Source organism: Abrus precatorius, unplaced genomic scaffold, assembly GCF_003935025.1.
Source record: "Abrus precatorius isolate BTA unplaced genomic scaffold, Abrus_2018 Scaffold3, whole genome shotgun sequence".
In the NCBI taxonomy this organism is placed as follows: domain Eukaryota; kingdom Viridiplantae; phylum Streptophyta; class Magnoliopsida; order Fabales; family Fabaceae; genus Abrus; species Abrus precatorius.
In genome coordinates, this window is record NW_020874373.1 from 7,033,759 (window position 1) to 7,048,597 (window position 14,839).

The 14,839-nt window shown below is 26.7% G+C and overlaps 1 protein-coding gene across 1 annotated transcript; it reads left to right on the forward strand.

Annotated features, from left to right (window-relative positions):
• The first annotated feature begins 9,556 nt into the window (after positions 1–9,556).
• On the forward strand, positions 9,557–14,839 carry LOC113861952 (GDSL esterase/lipase LTL1-like). The gene is made up of 5 exons (XM_027495076.1): positions 9,557–9,844; positions 10,170–10,297; positions 10,787–11,029; positions 12,917–13,169; positions 14,329–14,839. Exons 1-5 carry the CDS (start codon positions 9,589–9,591, stop codon positions 14,559–14,561), a joined length of 1,113 nt encoding a protein of 370 aa, XP_027350877.1. The 5' UTR covers positions 9,557–9,588; the 3' UTR covers positions 14,562–14,839.

The window sequence follows — 14,839 nt, forward strand, 5'->3', positions numbered from 1 at the left end:
CCAAAAGGAGAGAACATATTTGCAACGGAGGGAGCCGAAAAAAGAAAGTGGACAATATCTGATGGGATCTAAAGCTAAGGTCAAATGACAGTTATGTATTAGTAGGAGGGATAGTTTCCTAGTTAACGTGGGCTTTATTAAGTGGGCTTTTGGGCTTTTGGGCCGTGAGGACCATGTTTCAGTTTTACTTCAGCGATAGTGGACACGTAACCGAAAGAATAAGAAGCCTTATTATTAGTAACCTCGAACTATATTCTATTTACAATGAACAAACTATAGAAATTGGCAAACAGAAGTTGGGTTGCTGGAAATTGGGAAATGTGATCTCAACATTTTTTATTTTTATTTTTTGGTATTTCATTGTGAATTTAAATTTTTAACAAAAGTCATAATTAATTTTTAATTTTATTTATTATACTAGTTTTTATTATCACTGTTTATACAATACTTTACATTTATTTATTTATATTGAAATTGACGATATCGTGCTGTAAAATAAAATAATAAGAATTCCAAAAAATGGTTCCATTTTTGCATCTCTGGACTGTTAAAAGTCTCTTTGGGGTGCCCTACACTGGCTCCTTCGTCTTTCCCAACCAATCACGATCAGCAACAAGTGCCATCGTTATTTCATGACAAATCACCGTCATTTAAATTTGACATGTGCGATAATAACTTTTCAGTGCCCAATTGTACTTCCTAGTTTATCCTCCTATATTTTTTTAGCAAATTGCTGAAAAACACGGAAATTTTTGGTACGAATTATATGTAACAATTATATGATATAATTATTCTTGGTTTTTGCATAATACTAACTTATTTTTGTTTTTTCAATATATTATTCAAACAGTTTGTGATTTTTGTCGAATTCCTACTCAAACTTTTATACTGTTTAGTATTGCTATATTTAAATTTTAAAAACTGATTAATATTTTATATTTTATAAAAACATTAATATTTAGCTTTTCATTATATTTTTATCTATAATATTAATTCATATTTAACTCGTTTATTATCTTTCATCAAATAAGCATTATTTTTATTAAAGATGAGATGATAAAAATATTTATCTATTAACTTTATAAAAGGACAGTAAAAAATAAAAATGCTAAAGAGGGAAGTACTTAAAACAAAAGGCAAATCAATGTTTTAGAATATTAATTAAAATTTTAAAAGTAAAGTTCTTCTTAAAAATATATTAATACAATCACTCTCATAACTTTTAATAAAATATTTATATTTATCATTTATTTAATTAAAAAGATATCCATTGACAAATTATTATAATACCAATAACAAAAATGTGTTTTATTACAAATAAAATATGTTTTTCTTTATTAAAGTTGCATAACTTTTATTATCTTATTTGATTTTGGAAAGTATTTTTATGATGTATGTAAAAAATAAAAAGGAAAATAAACGTAGTTATATTTAATATAAAAAATTAATTATTTAATCTTCAAATAAAAATTATTACAATATATGCACTATTGACTTATTTATGTTTTAGTCTGTTAGGTACTGAAAATTCGTTTTACTCCGTCAGACATTTCAAACCGACATTTTCTATTATATAAAGAATGTACCTACGCACTCTATTTCCATTAATAGAGTAGAAAGAAATAAAAATAAATAAATAATTGAGAAATTAAAATTAAGATAATATTTTATAATTTAAAAAAAAGGGAAAGTGGTTTTATCTAGATAAATAAATAATACATGCAAACCTTTTATAATAAGTTGTTTAATTAAATCAATTTAAAATATTTTATTACATTTTTAAATATTTTTCATTTTTTTTATACTTTCATGTTACATAAAATATTATTAATATAAATAAAACACGCCTCTCATTCTCCTACGTTATAAGAAAATGTGTTTTCTTTATGAAACTCATTCCAATTTTTCCCCCTTTACTCTTCATCTCCAACTAAACAAACTATATCTCCTCCTATCGTGATTCTTTTTGAGAAAGTCGTTAATACAAAAAAATAAAAATTGTACAATTTGGTTATCATATTGAAAAATAAAAATAGAATAAAAAATAAGAAAGTTATAAACGAGTGATATAATGAAGAAAAATAAAAATAGAAGTATTATTATAGAATTTTATTCTAAAACGATACTGTGAAAATATTATAACCTTTTTTTTCTCAACCATTTATCTCCCAACCAAACAAAATGGACTGTTGTTGCACTGTGTTTTAGCTGGTTCCATGTACGACATTGGGAGCTATCGGTTTATTGTTTTTGTGGTCCATTTGTGCTGTGGTCTTTTGAGTGTAATAGTTTGCAAATGTCACTTTTGCCACCTTTTGTGAAGTTTTGGTTCATATAATGTATATATCTGCTTAATTTGCTTATTACTTTTAACTAGTTTCAGAGGAAAATTTTGAGCAAATATTCACTTTCATAAAAGAAAAAGAGTTCAAGCGTTTACGTATAGCTAAAAGTTCATCTTTGAACTTACTCTAAAATATGACGGTAGCTAGACGTGACTAACTATTTTAACTAGTTAAATGCACTAAAAATTTGTCTACCAAATATCAGTTAAATTTAAATTGCAAACCAAAATCCAATATAGGATTCAAACCTATCTACAGTATATTTGGTATTCACCCAACAGTACTACTCCATGTAAGTTAATTATATACGTAAGTTTAAGATCTTTGAACGCAAAAACAAACACGCTTGTTCTCCTATTTCCCTATTACATGCAATCTGTTTATTGTTTTGATTAATTAGACTTAACGAAAGAGATATTTCAGTACATGCAGGGATTATGTGAAGGTGATGCACTGTCATTGTCATTGTAGTCCTTGTCCATGATCAAAACACGTTGACAAAGATGGCAAACTACTTCGATCAATAATCATTTTTCATGTTGCTTCTCTTAAAGCTTTTTCTAGGATGAGAAGTTGCATGTTTATATCACCGTATTGCTGTTTTGTAGGCAGACAATGTGTATGTTTCATATCACAGATAGGGTTCAAAACGAAATCTAACTAATTCAAAATTATTTTTTTCTCTAATTCAACTTTTTTTTTTGTTATTTATTTCAATTAATTTCACATATAAATTATATCAGTTGAATTAATTAAATTCAAAAGTAAGTTTGAAAATTAATCAAATTAAACTTAACAAAAATATAATTTGGGTTTTATTATTAAATAAGTATCTGTCCTTACAAAATGTCTTATTTTGGTTTTTTTGTTTTATTTTTACTCTATTTTGGCTAAAAACCCTTCAGATGCATGATCCAAACACACTATAGCTATATCAAATCAATACTCCATTAGGCACAACCATGATTTGATTGAATAAAATTATTTAGAAACCAGAATATTTTATTTAAGATTCTTTGGTGGACCATTTATTAGTTTGTGAATTAATTTAGATCCATTTAATTATTATAAAAATTTAATTAAATCCATGAATTTTATGAGAAAAATTTAGGCTAGCAGCTGTATCACATCATGATATCATAATAACGCAAATTTATTTAATTCCAACTTAACGTGCCTTAAAAACATCTGACTGTATTTTATTTCGCTCAAATTGCTATAAGATTAAAAAATTGAAAAAGTTTTAAATTAACAGTAATTTTTTATTAAAAATATATTAAATTACCCTAAGAATCATGAAATAAGTGTCTATTTATATTTTTAATAAAAAAAACCATTCTCTTTATTTTTTAATAAGTACCATTCCAAAATTTATACAAGGAAAAGCATTTTAAAATATAACATTAAATATTGTCTAAAACTAGGCATGAACAAAGTTCTATAGTAAGGAATTCTATTTGACCGTTCTATAAGCCGTACAACATCAATCAACCAATTGACATTTGACACCACTTGTACAGCGTCAAATTCAAATTTAAATTTAGATTAATCAGATTCATGCCGATGAAGCTTCGTGAATGCACATTACAAAAAATAATTAAATGTACCGAGTCGGTCAATTGGCCACCCCATTTATTTTGGTCACATGCCTTGCATTAGCAAACATTAATGATGCATGTAAAAAACGTTTTATCAATGTCACCATTTAATATTGAGTTTAAATATCATTAAACAACAGAAGGGTGCGTATTAATGATTTAAATAAATAAGTGAATAATGTAAGTAACTATTTTAATTTTTTTAAAACAAAAATGGTATAAATAATTTATATTTGAGACAAATGAAAATTTTAATGTATAATTTTTAAAGATTAAAGCTTATATTTGAGAGAAAATCATAAAATAAATGAAAATAAGTATGAATAATGTTTTGGTAGAAGAAAAAAATATGATAAGAGACCTAAGAGACCTAACTTATAACAAGATTTAAAATTTATAACAAATTTTGTTTTATATTCTGAAAATATATAGAGAGGACACTAGCATGAAAATGTAACCAAAATATTTGTAAATGTTTAAAAAATAATTTTAATATGAATTAATTATTTTATATGATCCACTAGCTTATAGCAAATTTTGATATTTCCATTTTGTATGTCAACATTAGATTATATATATTACGTTAGAAAAGAGATATAAGAGTGGTTCTGTCCTATAAAGTAAAGTATGAGTGTAAATTAAAAATCTAAAATTTGAAATTTATTTTTTTGTTAGTTTTTTTTTTACAAATTAAAATTAATATATTATTATGTTTAAATTTTAATTTATATATATGATATTAAAAAAAATTATCATAAATTAAAATTAAATATTGAGTTTATAAATATTGCAAAGAAGATGAAAAAAACAGAGAAGACGAAGTGAACCTATAAATGTAAAAAAGACTAAAAACACCAACTTTATTAACACAAAAATGACAAAAAGAACTTATAAAAATAAAAAAGATCAACTTTGTTAGTAAGACGAAAAGATTCATAAATTGAACATGTTTTACTTATAAAAGTTAAAGACTTTGAATAGCGATTATGATTTTTTGTTAACCTCTCTCCAATAATAACTTTAAAAATTAGTTATTTATTAACTGCTCTCCAATGTGTGACTTTATAAAGCAGTTAATATCAATTGCTATCTAAGTTAGCGTTCCAAAAACTCATTTTTTTCTAATGTGTTATATGAAGTATGATTCAAAATATATTGTTACAACACTAATCGTTCTTTAAATGTATAGATATGAGAGTGGTCCAATACTAACCGTTTTCTAAATGTATTATTATAAAGCAATTTTTATTAATTGCTATCTAAGTTAGCACTCTAAAAACTTGTATCTTATGTGTTATATGAAGTATAATTCAAAATCTCATTTTATAAACATATATTTTCATGCACATTAATTGGTTAATGTTGAACGATTTTAATTAGGTAGCAGTGACTCATTACGTAAATTGTTTCACTACGCCATAAATGAGTTTTTAGAGCGCTAACTTAGACAGCGGTTAGTAAAAATCGCTTTGTAACTATACATTTAGAGAGCGGTTCTTTATTAATCGCTCTCAGATTTATATTTCTGAGAGTGGTTAATAGAGAACTGTTATCAGATCTATACTTTTGAGAACAGTTTTTTGTTAATTTCACATTTGTAGATACCTCTTTATTCTCTGTTAGCCAACTTTCTTCATCTTCTTTAGGCTAACAATTAGTTTTTTTTTTTCATATCTATAGGTACTTCTTCATTATTTTTTTTATTTCTTCGTATCTTTGTTAATGGTGATTTATTCATTTTTTTTTCTTTTTTCTCTCTATTAACGTTAAAGATCATTCTACTAATTTGTTCATTTTTTTTGTTCATGTAGATATAGACTGTTTGGTTAATACGAAATGTATAAACTCAATATTTAATTTTAATTTATAATAAAAATGAAGAAAACTTATAAAGAAATCAATTCCAAATTTTGATTTAAACGTAATAATAAATTAACTTTACTTTGTAACAGAAAACTTAAAAAGAAATCAATTTCAAATTTCAGATTCGTGATCTACATTTATACTTTGGAGAGCGATTCCACGTAAAACTGCTATCTAATCTTATATATATACTTTGGAGAGCGGTTCTGCATGAACCGCTCTCTAATCTTAACTTTTGAGAGCGATTGTTTAACTATTCTCTTAAATATAACACATCATATAACGCAATATTTTATAAAAGTTCTAAATGTTTTATAATTTAAAACGAAATTGCTCTCAAATCTCAATTCTGGTACAGTATTTTCAGACTTTGTACAATATAATTTTTCATCTCTGCAACATGCATGTCATTGGTATATATGTTTGGTAAAAAATATTGACTGTCTTCTCCTTTTTATTGTCTTAATTGTACAAATAATAATAATAATAATAATAAAGTAATCATTTTAAAAATTTATACATATAAAAATTATGCGACACATTTTAGTTCTATTAAAGTATAGATTATAAGGCAAATCATTAAGTAGCTGATTTATTAACCAAGACTCTGCCACATTTTAGTTCCAGCTCCTATATATTGTCCAAGATGGGAGTGCTAATTTTTTTCTCCCATCTTGAGTACCATGGTTACACGAGTTAATTAGGCCATAATATCTACGAGCAGAAGCAAAAACGTTATTTATCATTGTAAACGAACATGTCATCTCTATACAATCTTTGTGTTGAGCAAATGACAATTTCCAATCTGTTCCGTTTAATAGGCAGGTTAATAATAAACGAACCTAAATTTAAAATATTATAATAAAACTTTCACATAGTAGTAGAGACATTATTATTATTATTATTATTAACTAATTAGTCATAATAAACTTACTGAGTGGCCTAAAATCCAATATTTTTAACTAAAAGAATTATCAATTAATAAAATTTTGGACTTAATTTACTTAAAGTTGAAATTATCACAAGTTTAATATGATAGCCTCATAGGCTGCTAGATTTTCATACAATGGAGGATAAAAAGGTTTTGCAAAATGGTACGGGGTTCTCAAACTTAGCCTAGGTATCATATCGTTTCAAAATAAAAACATTGCTTCAACATTAATTTTAGTTTTTCCGTGAATTATTAATAGACAAACCGTCCATTACTCCATTGAAGAGTAATTATTACAAGAGTGATTTTTAATCTACATTAAAAAAACATAATAATATTTTATATCTTTAAACATATGTTGAAATTTTTTAAAAAATATTAAAAATAAAAATACTTATTATCTAAATTTATTTTAATTTTAATTTAAATATTAGTATTATGTATAAATAAATTTTTTAACATGTATATTTAATTAAATACAAGCTAAAATTGTAGTTAAAACAATCAATTTATACATAATATTTTTTATTAAAAAATTATAATTTATTGCAATATAATATATTAATATTATAAATATTATAATTTTTAAATAAAATTTATTGTTACTAATTTTTATTATATGTACTTCTAAGTTGATTAAAAATTATCACTATCTCCAATTTTATTTATAGAAAATAAGTACTTAATTTATTAAGATCAATAAAATACAATTAATATGATAAATTTATATTATATTCTAAAAATAGCTATAATACTAGATAATTAAATATGCATGTTATATATAAATTGATTAAATGTATTATTTTTATAGATAAAACGTGAGTATTTTGTTAGCATAATTATTACATTAAATAAAAATATAAAAGAACTTAATAATTAATATAATTTAAAAAATATTTGTTTTTTATATTTAATAAAATAATAATAGATGATTTCTTATAAATACATTTCTTACTTGCATTATCTGTTGTAGTTTAATTTGTCTCCCTCGAGTCTCGACCGATAGTTTTTCGGCACATATCCCGCTTCCCAGCGTTACAGATTAAATGCCAGTTGGCCTACGAGATGACCCTTTTTTCTAAGAAGAACAGAAAAGAAAAGAAAAAATAAAAAAAGCAAACCACAAAAAGAGTAAGATAAGATGACCCTTGATTAAATTTTAATTTAAATAATTTAAAATATAATATGATTATTTTTAAATTCAATAAAACTCATAATTTAAAAAGAATAAATATTTTAACAATCAGTAATAAATATTTTATTATATTAAATAAAAATTAAATCATACAAAGTATATCCGTTTAATATTACCTCCAAAAACATAATGAAGAATTAATATTCATAATTTATATACATAGAGGTTGATTGACCGGTAGAATAAGTGAAAGAAAAGCTTTAAAAAACGTTGATTCAGTCAAAATATATTTATCCTTTTCAAAGTATAATTGTGTCTATACAATAATAGACGGGGAAAGGAAAAAAATAAATACTAGGGTTTATTTTTTATATACTACAAGTATAAATGTTTGTGTACTATCAATTAATTGTTTAAAATACATTGTAAATACATTTGTTAAATTAATTATTATAAACAATATTATTTATTTGTATATAATAACATAATTTTTAGATTATTAGTAAATTTTTAATTTAATTATTAACACTGTAATATTTTTTATTGCATTTTTAAACGAAATTTATGTTTTGATTAAATTATGAGAAACAAACATTAATTTTATCATAACCATAGTTTATTTAGAGATTTTCAAAAGCTAAACCAAACATACTGTAACAGAGGAAAGGAATCTGCAGATATTGACACGTTAACAAAAGAGAGCAAGCTTAGTATAGGAGGCAAATTCCAAATAAATTAGGCATCCCAATTGTCTCAACATTAAATTTTCTTACTATTAATGGAGACATATTACTTTTTTTTAATTGTAAGAAAAATATGTGAAAAATATAAGATTATATAATTTGGTAATTAACAGCCGCAAGAAGAATGATGATAATTTTATATTTGAAGGTGGTTTGCATATAGCCTACGCATGTTAAGCATGAGGATTAATTGCCAGCTTGCACGTAGGTGGATAATTTTTTAATCTAGTGATGAGATACAAGCCCTGTGGCCTACATGGACTATTATTTATTAACCCCTTTCTAAATGATCCATATACAGGCTAACTGGGTAGGGAAATTTGGGAACAAGAGTGACAAGGTATTGAAGAGGTTTAAATGTGGTAGATTTCAAGTTTATTTTTATTTTTTTCAAATTGTCTCATGGAGGCAACTATGATATGCAAATCGTACTATTCATCCCCCTGTTTCTTATACATATCTTTAATGGCAACTGTGGACTTGGATCAGTAATACACATACGTACTACCAATAAAATTGATTGACATCCTTTTTCAAATAGTTGGTAAACAAAAACTTAGGTTAAAGACAATAAATATGAATTATTCTCAACATTAAAAGTTACCCTTTTAAATAGGTTATCTTATTATTTGTGGGAATTTAAAAGAAAACGATGAAAATTTTTGGAAGATAAAAAATATGAGCTCTTCAAATCTAACTAGCTGTAACCCGGCCATGATGCATTTAACACACACGAACATTGGTACATGGAATTGAATTCTAGCTAGTATTGATAGGCCTCTCTTTATTATGGTCGTTATCTTCATCTGTTTGCGGTAGCAGAAGCTATTTAATTCGGCACATCAAATATCACAAAGATGAGCCTCTATAAAATAAGGCACTCATAACTCAATACTTGTTCATCACCAGATATAGAGTGAGGGATAGACATTAGTCATTTTCTAAGGGTGGTACCTTTGTAGACACTACTCAAATGGACGAAAACAACGCAAGGGTTTTTGTTTCTTCCATAGTTACATGTCTTCTTATCTTGTTCACTTGGAACAACGTTGTTCCACAAGTTGAGGGTCGAGCATTTTTTGTTTTTGGCGATTCGCTAGTTGATAATGGCAACAACAACTACCTACTCACCACTGCTCGTGCCGACGCATATCCTTATGGCATTGATTATCCCACTCACAGAGCCACTGGGCGTTTCTCCAATGGCCTCAACATCCCGGACATTATCAGTTGGGTCCTCAAATATATCTATATATCACTGTCCCTAATCAATTTAATTATTCAAGTAACTTTTCAACTAAATTTATGTTAATGTTTTGTGGTGTTTTAATGCTCTTTGCTAACCAATGAAGTAATACTAAAATTTTATCAGAAATTGTGTTGAAGTTTCATTAAAAATCAAGATAGAAGTACATTATTACACTTTTTAATAACTAAAAAAAAACTAAAGATTTATTTATGCACATTTCGTTGTTCTTAATTTGATATCTTAAACTTTATTTGTTGGTAATGCACATACATATATATGAACTGCGTGAATTATGGTGGACGTAGGTGAGCAAATTGGCTCAGAACCCACATTGCCATACTTGAGTCCGCAGCTCAATGGAGAGAGGCTGCTCGTTGGTGCCAACTTTGCTTCTGCTGGGATAGGAATTCTCAATGACACTGGAATTCAGTTTGTAAGCCAACATTTTTTTCTGTTGTTTTCGCCATACATTCTATTTTTAAGTGGTATTATAATAATACACGCAAAAAATTCTCTAATTTTTTTGCACTAGTTTCGTCATGATCATTCTAGTTTCTTTCTTTCATCTCTCTCATTAGATTCCTTCCCATCAATTTATTTTATTTCATTTGTCAATATGCCATTTTATATATTTTAAAATATTGGTTATTCTTAAAAAAAAATAATATCGTCTTTATTTATTTGCATTTCATTTAAATACTATAGATAAAATCATAACTATTTTATCACAACAATTATGTAGTCAATGCATAATATGAGAGGGAGTGTTTGATATCTTAAACTTTTACTGTTTATTAAGGGCATGAACCAATTATGAAGTAGCTAATAACAACGTATCATCTGTCCAAACTAGTTTTATTATATATGGTGTTTGAACGATATTAAATAAGGCCATTAAAATGCTATATATCTACATTTTCAGATAAATATAATCCGAATCACCAGACAGTTGCAGTACTTTGAGCAGTATCAACAAAGGGTGAGTGCACTAATCGGAGAAGAACAGGCTCGACGATTGGTGAACCAAGCACTGGTTCTCATAACCTTAGGTGGCAATGATTTTGTTAACAACTATTACCTGGTGCCATTCTCTGCAAGATCACGCCAATTTGCACTTCCAGACTACGTTGTATACCTTATTTCTGAGTATCGCAAAATTCTTGTGGTATTGCTATCCTTCACTTCTCGTGTTGCTATTATTATCATTATCAGTATAATCCAATTTGTTGATATGTTTGTCATGCATGTGACCACATCTAAAAGATATCGATGAACAAATTAAAAGTAGATAATGAATAACTTTATGCAAGTAACAATTTAAAATAATACTTTTGATTCTTTTTATAAGAAATAAAATGGAGATTTTTTTCTTTTTATTGTAAGAAATAAATAATAGATTTAAGATGTATTAATTGTTAAATTTTTTAATACTATTTTTTTATTAGTATCATTAAATATATAAATTACTAATTATACTATTTAATATAATAGATATTTTTAAAATAAAATTTATATTTATAAAAAATATAACAAAATTAATTATTTTTTATGGTGTGGTGATTTATTATTTTATTCCTTATAAAATCACTTTTTTATTTTTTATAAAAAAGATCGAAAGAAGTAATGTATTTGTGCATTAGAAATAGGTCATGCTCATGTTATTCACTGAACTTTAATTATTTTTTGGTCAACTGCATATCCCGAGATAATATGCCATAGCCTATCTTCTTTATATAAATGTCACTAGTCTAAAATGTTCTAACTTCTATAAGTAAAACGGAGAGACAGAGAGGAATGTGAACCATCTCTCTCTTTTACTTCTTGTTAATTTTAAGGGTTTTATTTTTAGATTCGTAGAATTAATTTTTTAAAAAAATGCATCAACTTTAAAGCATAACATCTTTATGTTTGATATAAGGTTGAAAAAAAATATATTTATAGTCATAGTAGATTTTTAAGAAAGTTATTAAAATGTCTTACACTACATTGATAAAAAATAGAGTAAAAAAAAAACTTTTTATAAGATTTTAGCGAACTTTCTTTATAAGTTAGATTTTGGAAATGAATTAGGTTTGAAATTTCTAATATAGTATTAGAATGTTAGATTGCCTATATTGAACCACCCATAAATGTACAGTATAAGACTTGAAGAAACATTCTTCTGTGAGTTAACTTTTTAAGAATAAATTAACATTTTTATGTTTTATTTTATCTCTATTCACATAGCGAGGAGGGAGTAGTGATACATTACTTTTTAATAATAATGATGGAAGTAATCTTTTACTGTAGTATTCTAATGGAGTGGTAACTTCCTTTTTTCTATCCTCACTACCTCATTTTATTATTTCAAATTCCAAGAAGTATTACTTTATAATGGTATTCTTGAGAATGATAGAATATCATTATTGAAAATTCAATTATGTACATTAAAACCAACGCACCTAAAAGGTTAGTGTAAAAGTTCATCCGTAGTACTAGTAATAACGTTTGTGATTCTTGCGTAGATACGCATCTATCTCACTTAAAAAGAGGACAAATTGATTTAATTGACCCGCCTAACGCGCTTGTTCACAAGTTGGACTAGACATTTTTTCAAAGATAGGTGTAAAAGGAAAGTACACGAACCCAACCACTGCAATAACCCTGCTATTTTACCTATATAGTCAAAATGAATTTCTATTAGATTTTAACCTCTAATTAATAATTGACGAGTCCTCACTGCAAACATTTTATGCTGCGTATGCGTGCTATCGGAAGCAAGTTGAGTTATGGAAGTCTACCTTATTTTTTATATTAGTTTTTTTCTTTTATAAAATTTACTTAAACTGGACATAGATTACGTTACCCAATATAAAGTTTATAAAATTATGTGGGCAAACAGTGTACAACAATATCAATAAGGTCAAATATATGAATTAATGTAGAATTAATGAGCAATGTGGTGTCTCTCTTGCACTTGCAAGTTGTCATTTAATTTTGCAAACCATTCAGCGGCAACAACAGTGGGTATGTATTGTTAAGTTGAATAATTAAATAAATGAACACATTGCAGAGGCTTTATGAATTGGGGGCAAGGCGAGTTTTGGTGACTGGAACGGGACCATTAGGTTGCGTGCCGGCAGAATTAGCCCAACGTAGTAGAAACGGAGAATGCGCAGTTGATCTGCAACGTGCTTCTGACTTGTTCAACCCCCAGCTCGTCGAATTGGTCAATCAACTCAACGCTGAAATTGGCTCAGTCATCTTTATTTCGGCAAATGCTTTCGCAATGAATATGGATTTTATTAGCAATCCACAAGCATACGGTATGTCATTCTCTGCTTTCCAGCATTTACTTTATTAGATACTGTTGCTCTGTGTCTTTTAGTTCCTCACTTTACTTAATTAGATATTGCTCTACTCAGCATAGATTTTGGATTTTCATTTTCTAGAGTGGGAAAAAGGGTGAAACCAGAGTCAACGTTTATCTACTATTAATTAAAAATTAGCTGTATTTTATAAATACTTAATTTAAATCAATGGTCAAAAAAGTCTCATCTTGTTTTGCATATTCAGAAGTTTAGAGTAACTAGTAGTAGTATGTGTTTGGAAATAATTTAAAAAAATTATTTTATTTATATCTAAAAATATTTTAGCTGAATTTTTCATGTATAAAAAATGATCCTATGTAAATTGTGCACATCCATAAGAAAAGCAGATAAAAAGTGTAAGATATAAATCATATTGGCATGGAGCATGTATTGGTCCCAACATAGTCATTTAAGGCACTGGGCCCTTCTTGAGATGCTCAACTGCCAACCTCCCGCAGTAGGTTTGCTATTCCCCCAGCAACCTCACCGTTGGTACTGTAGATACAAAATGGCAAACTTATAATTTCACTTTAGTTCACTTTTTAGATAAATTTTTATAAAAAAGCTTGTATAAAAATAATAATTATTTTTATAAGTTGAATACTTTGACGTAACTTTAACTTAGACTTTTGAAATAAAACTTGGTTATTAAAATATGATATAATATAATTACAACATATTGCTATTATTCTCAAAATAAATACGTACGAGTGTTTGTTTCAACTTTTAAAAAGAAGTGAGTTTTAGTATATATATAAAAAAGTGGTTTATTTTTTAGAAATTTTAACAAATAATTTTTTTTATAATTATAAAAAGTACTTTTATTTTAGTGGGTAGATATAATTTTACCTTTTTCTAGAAGCTATTCAAAATAACTTCTCTAAAAAAATACTGAAATCATTTATATGTTTTTTTCATTTATATTAACCAAACAATCTAAACAATTGAAAAAAATTGTTTTTTTTAATAGTACTTTTTCATGAAAAAAAAAAAATCAACAAATGGAATGTATAAGTTTTTATATTCATTATCTGGGTCTACATTCAATTAACAGTTCTGTGGGTTTAGAAATCCGAGAGATCCAGCATGACCACCTTTCACAATTCAAATGCAGGATTTGTGACATCAAAAGTTGCATGCTGTGGTCAAGGACCTTACAATGGGATTGGACTATGTACTCCGGTGTCTAATCTGTGCTCAAACAGGGATGCATTTGCATTTTGGGACCCTTTCCATCCAAGTGAGAAAGCAAACAGATTGATTGTAGAAAGATTCATGATCGGATCCTCCAAATACATGAACCCAATGAATCTTAGTACCATTATGCTTTTGGATTCAAGGACCTAATAACGCTACCATACCTTCTGCACAAGATGTTGTATTATATATTGATTGTTTAAACTATATTGTTAAGATTATTTGAAATCATGGAATTTCTCATATGAATTTTTTTTTCCCTCTGAGCTTTGCTTTGAGAGGAAAAAAGGGCAAGTCCATGGATTTCTATGTTAAGTTATTGTGTCGATGGATGTCCACAGCTTTAGGGATTGTAACTTATGAGCCATGGACGTTTGGTTCAGTTGGGTAGAATTATTTGTGAGTAGAGCCTGAGCCCAAAATACTAT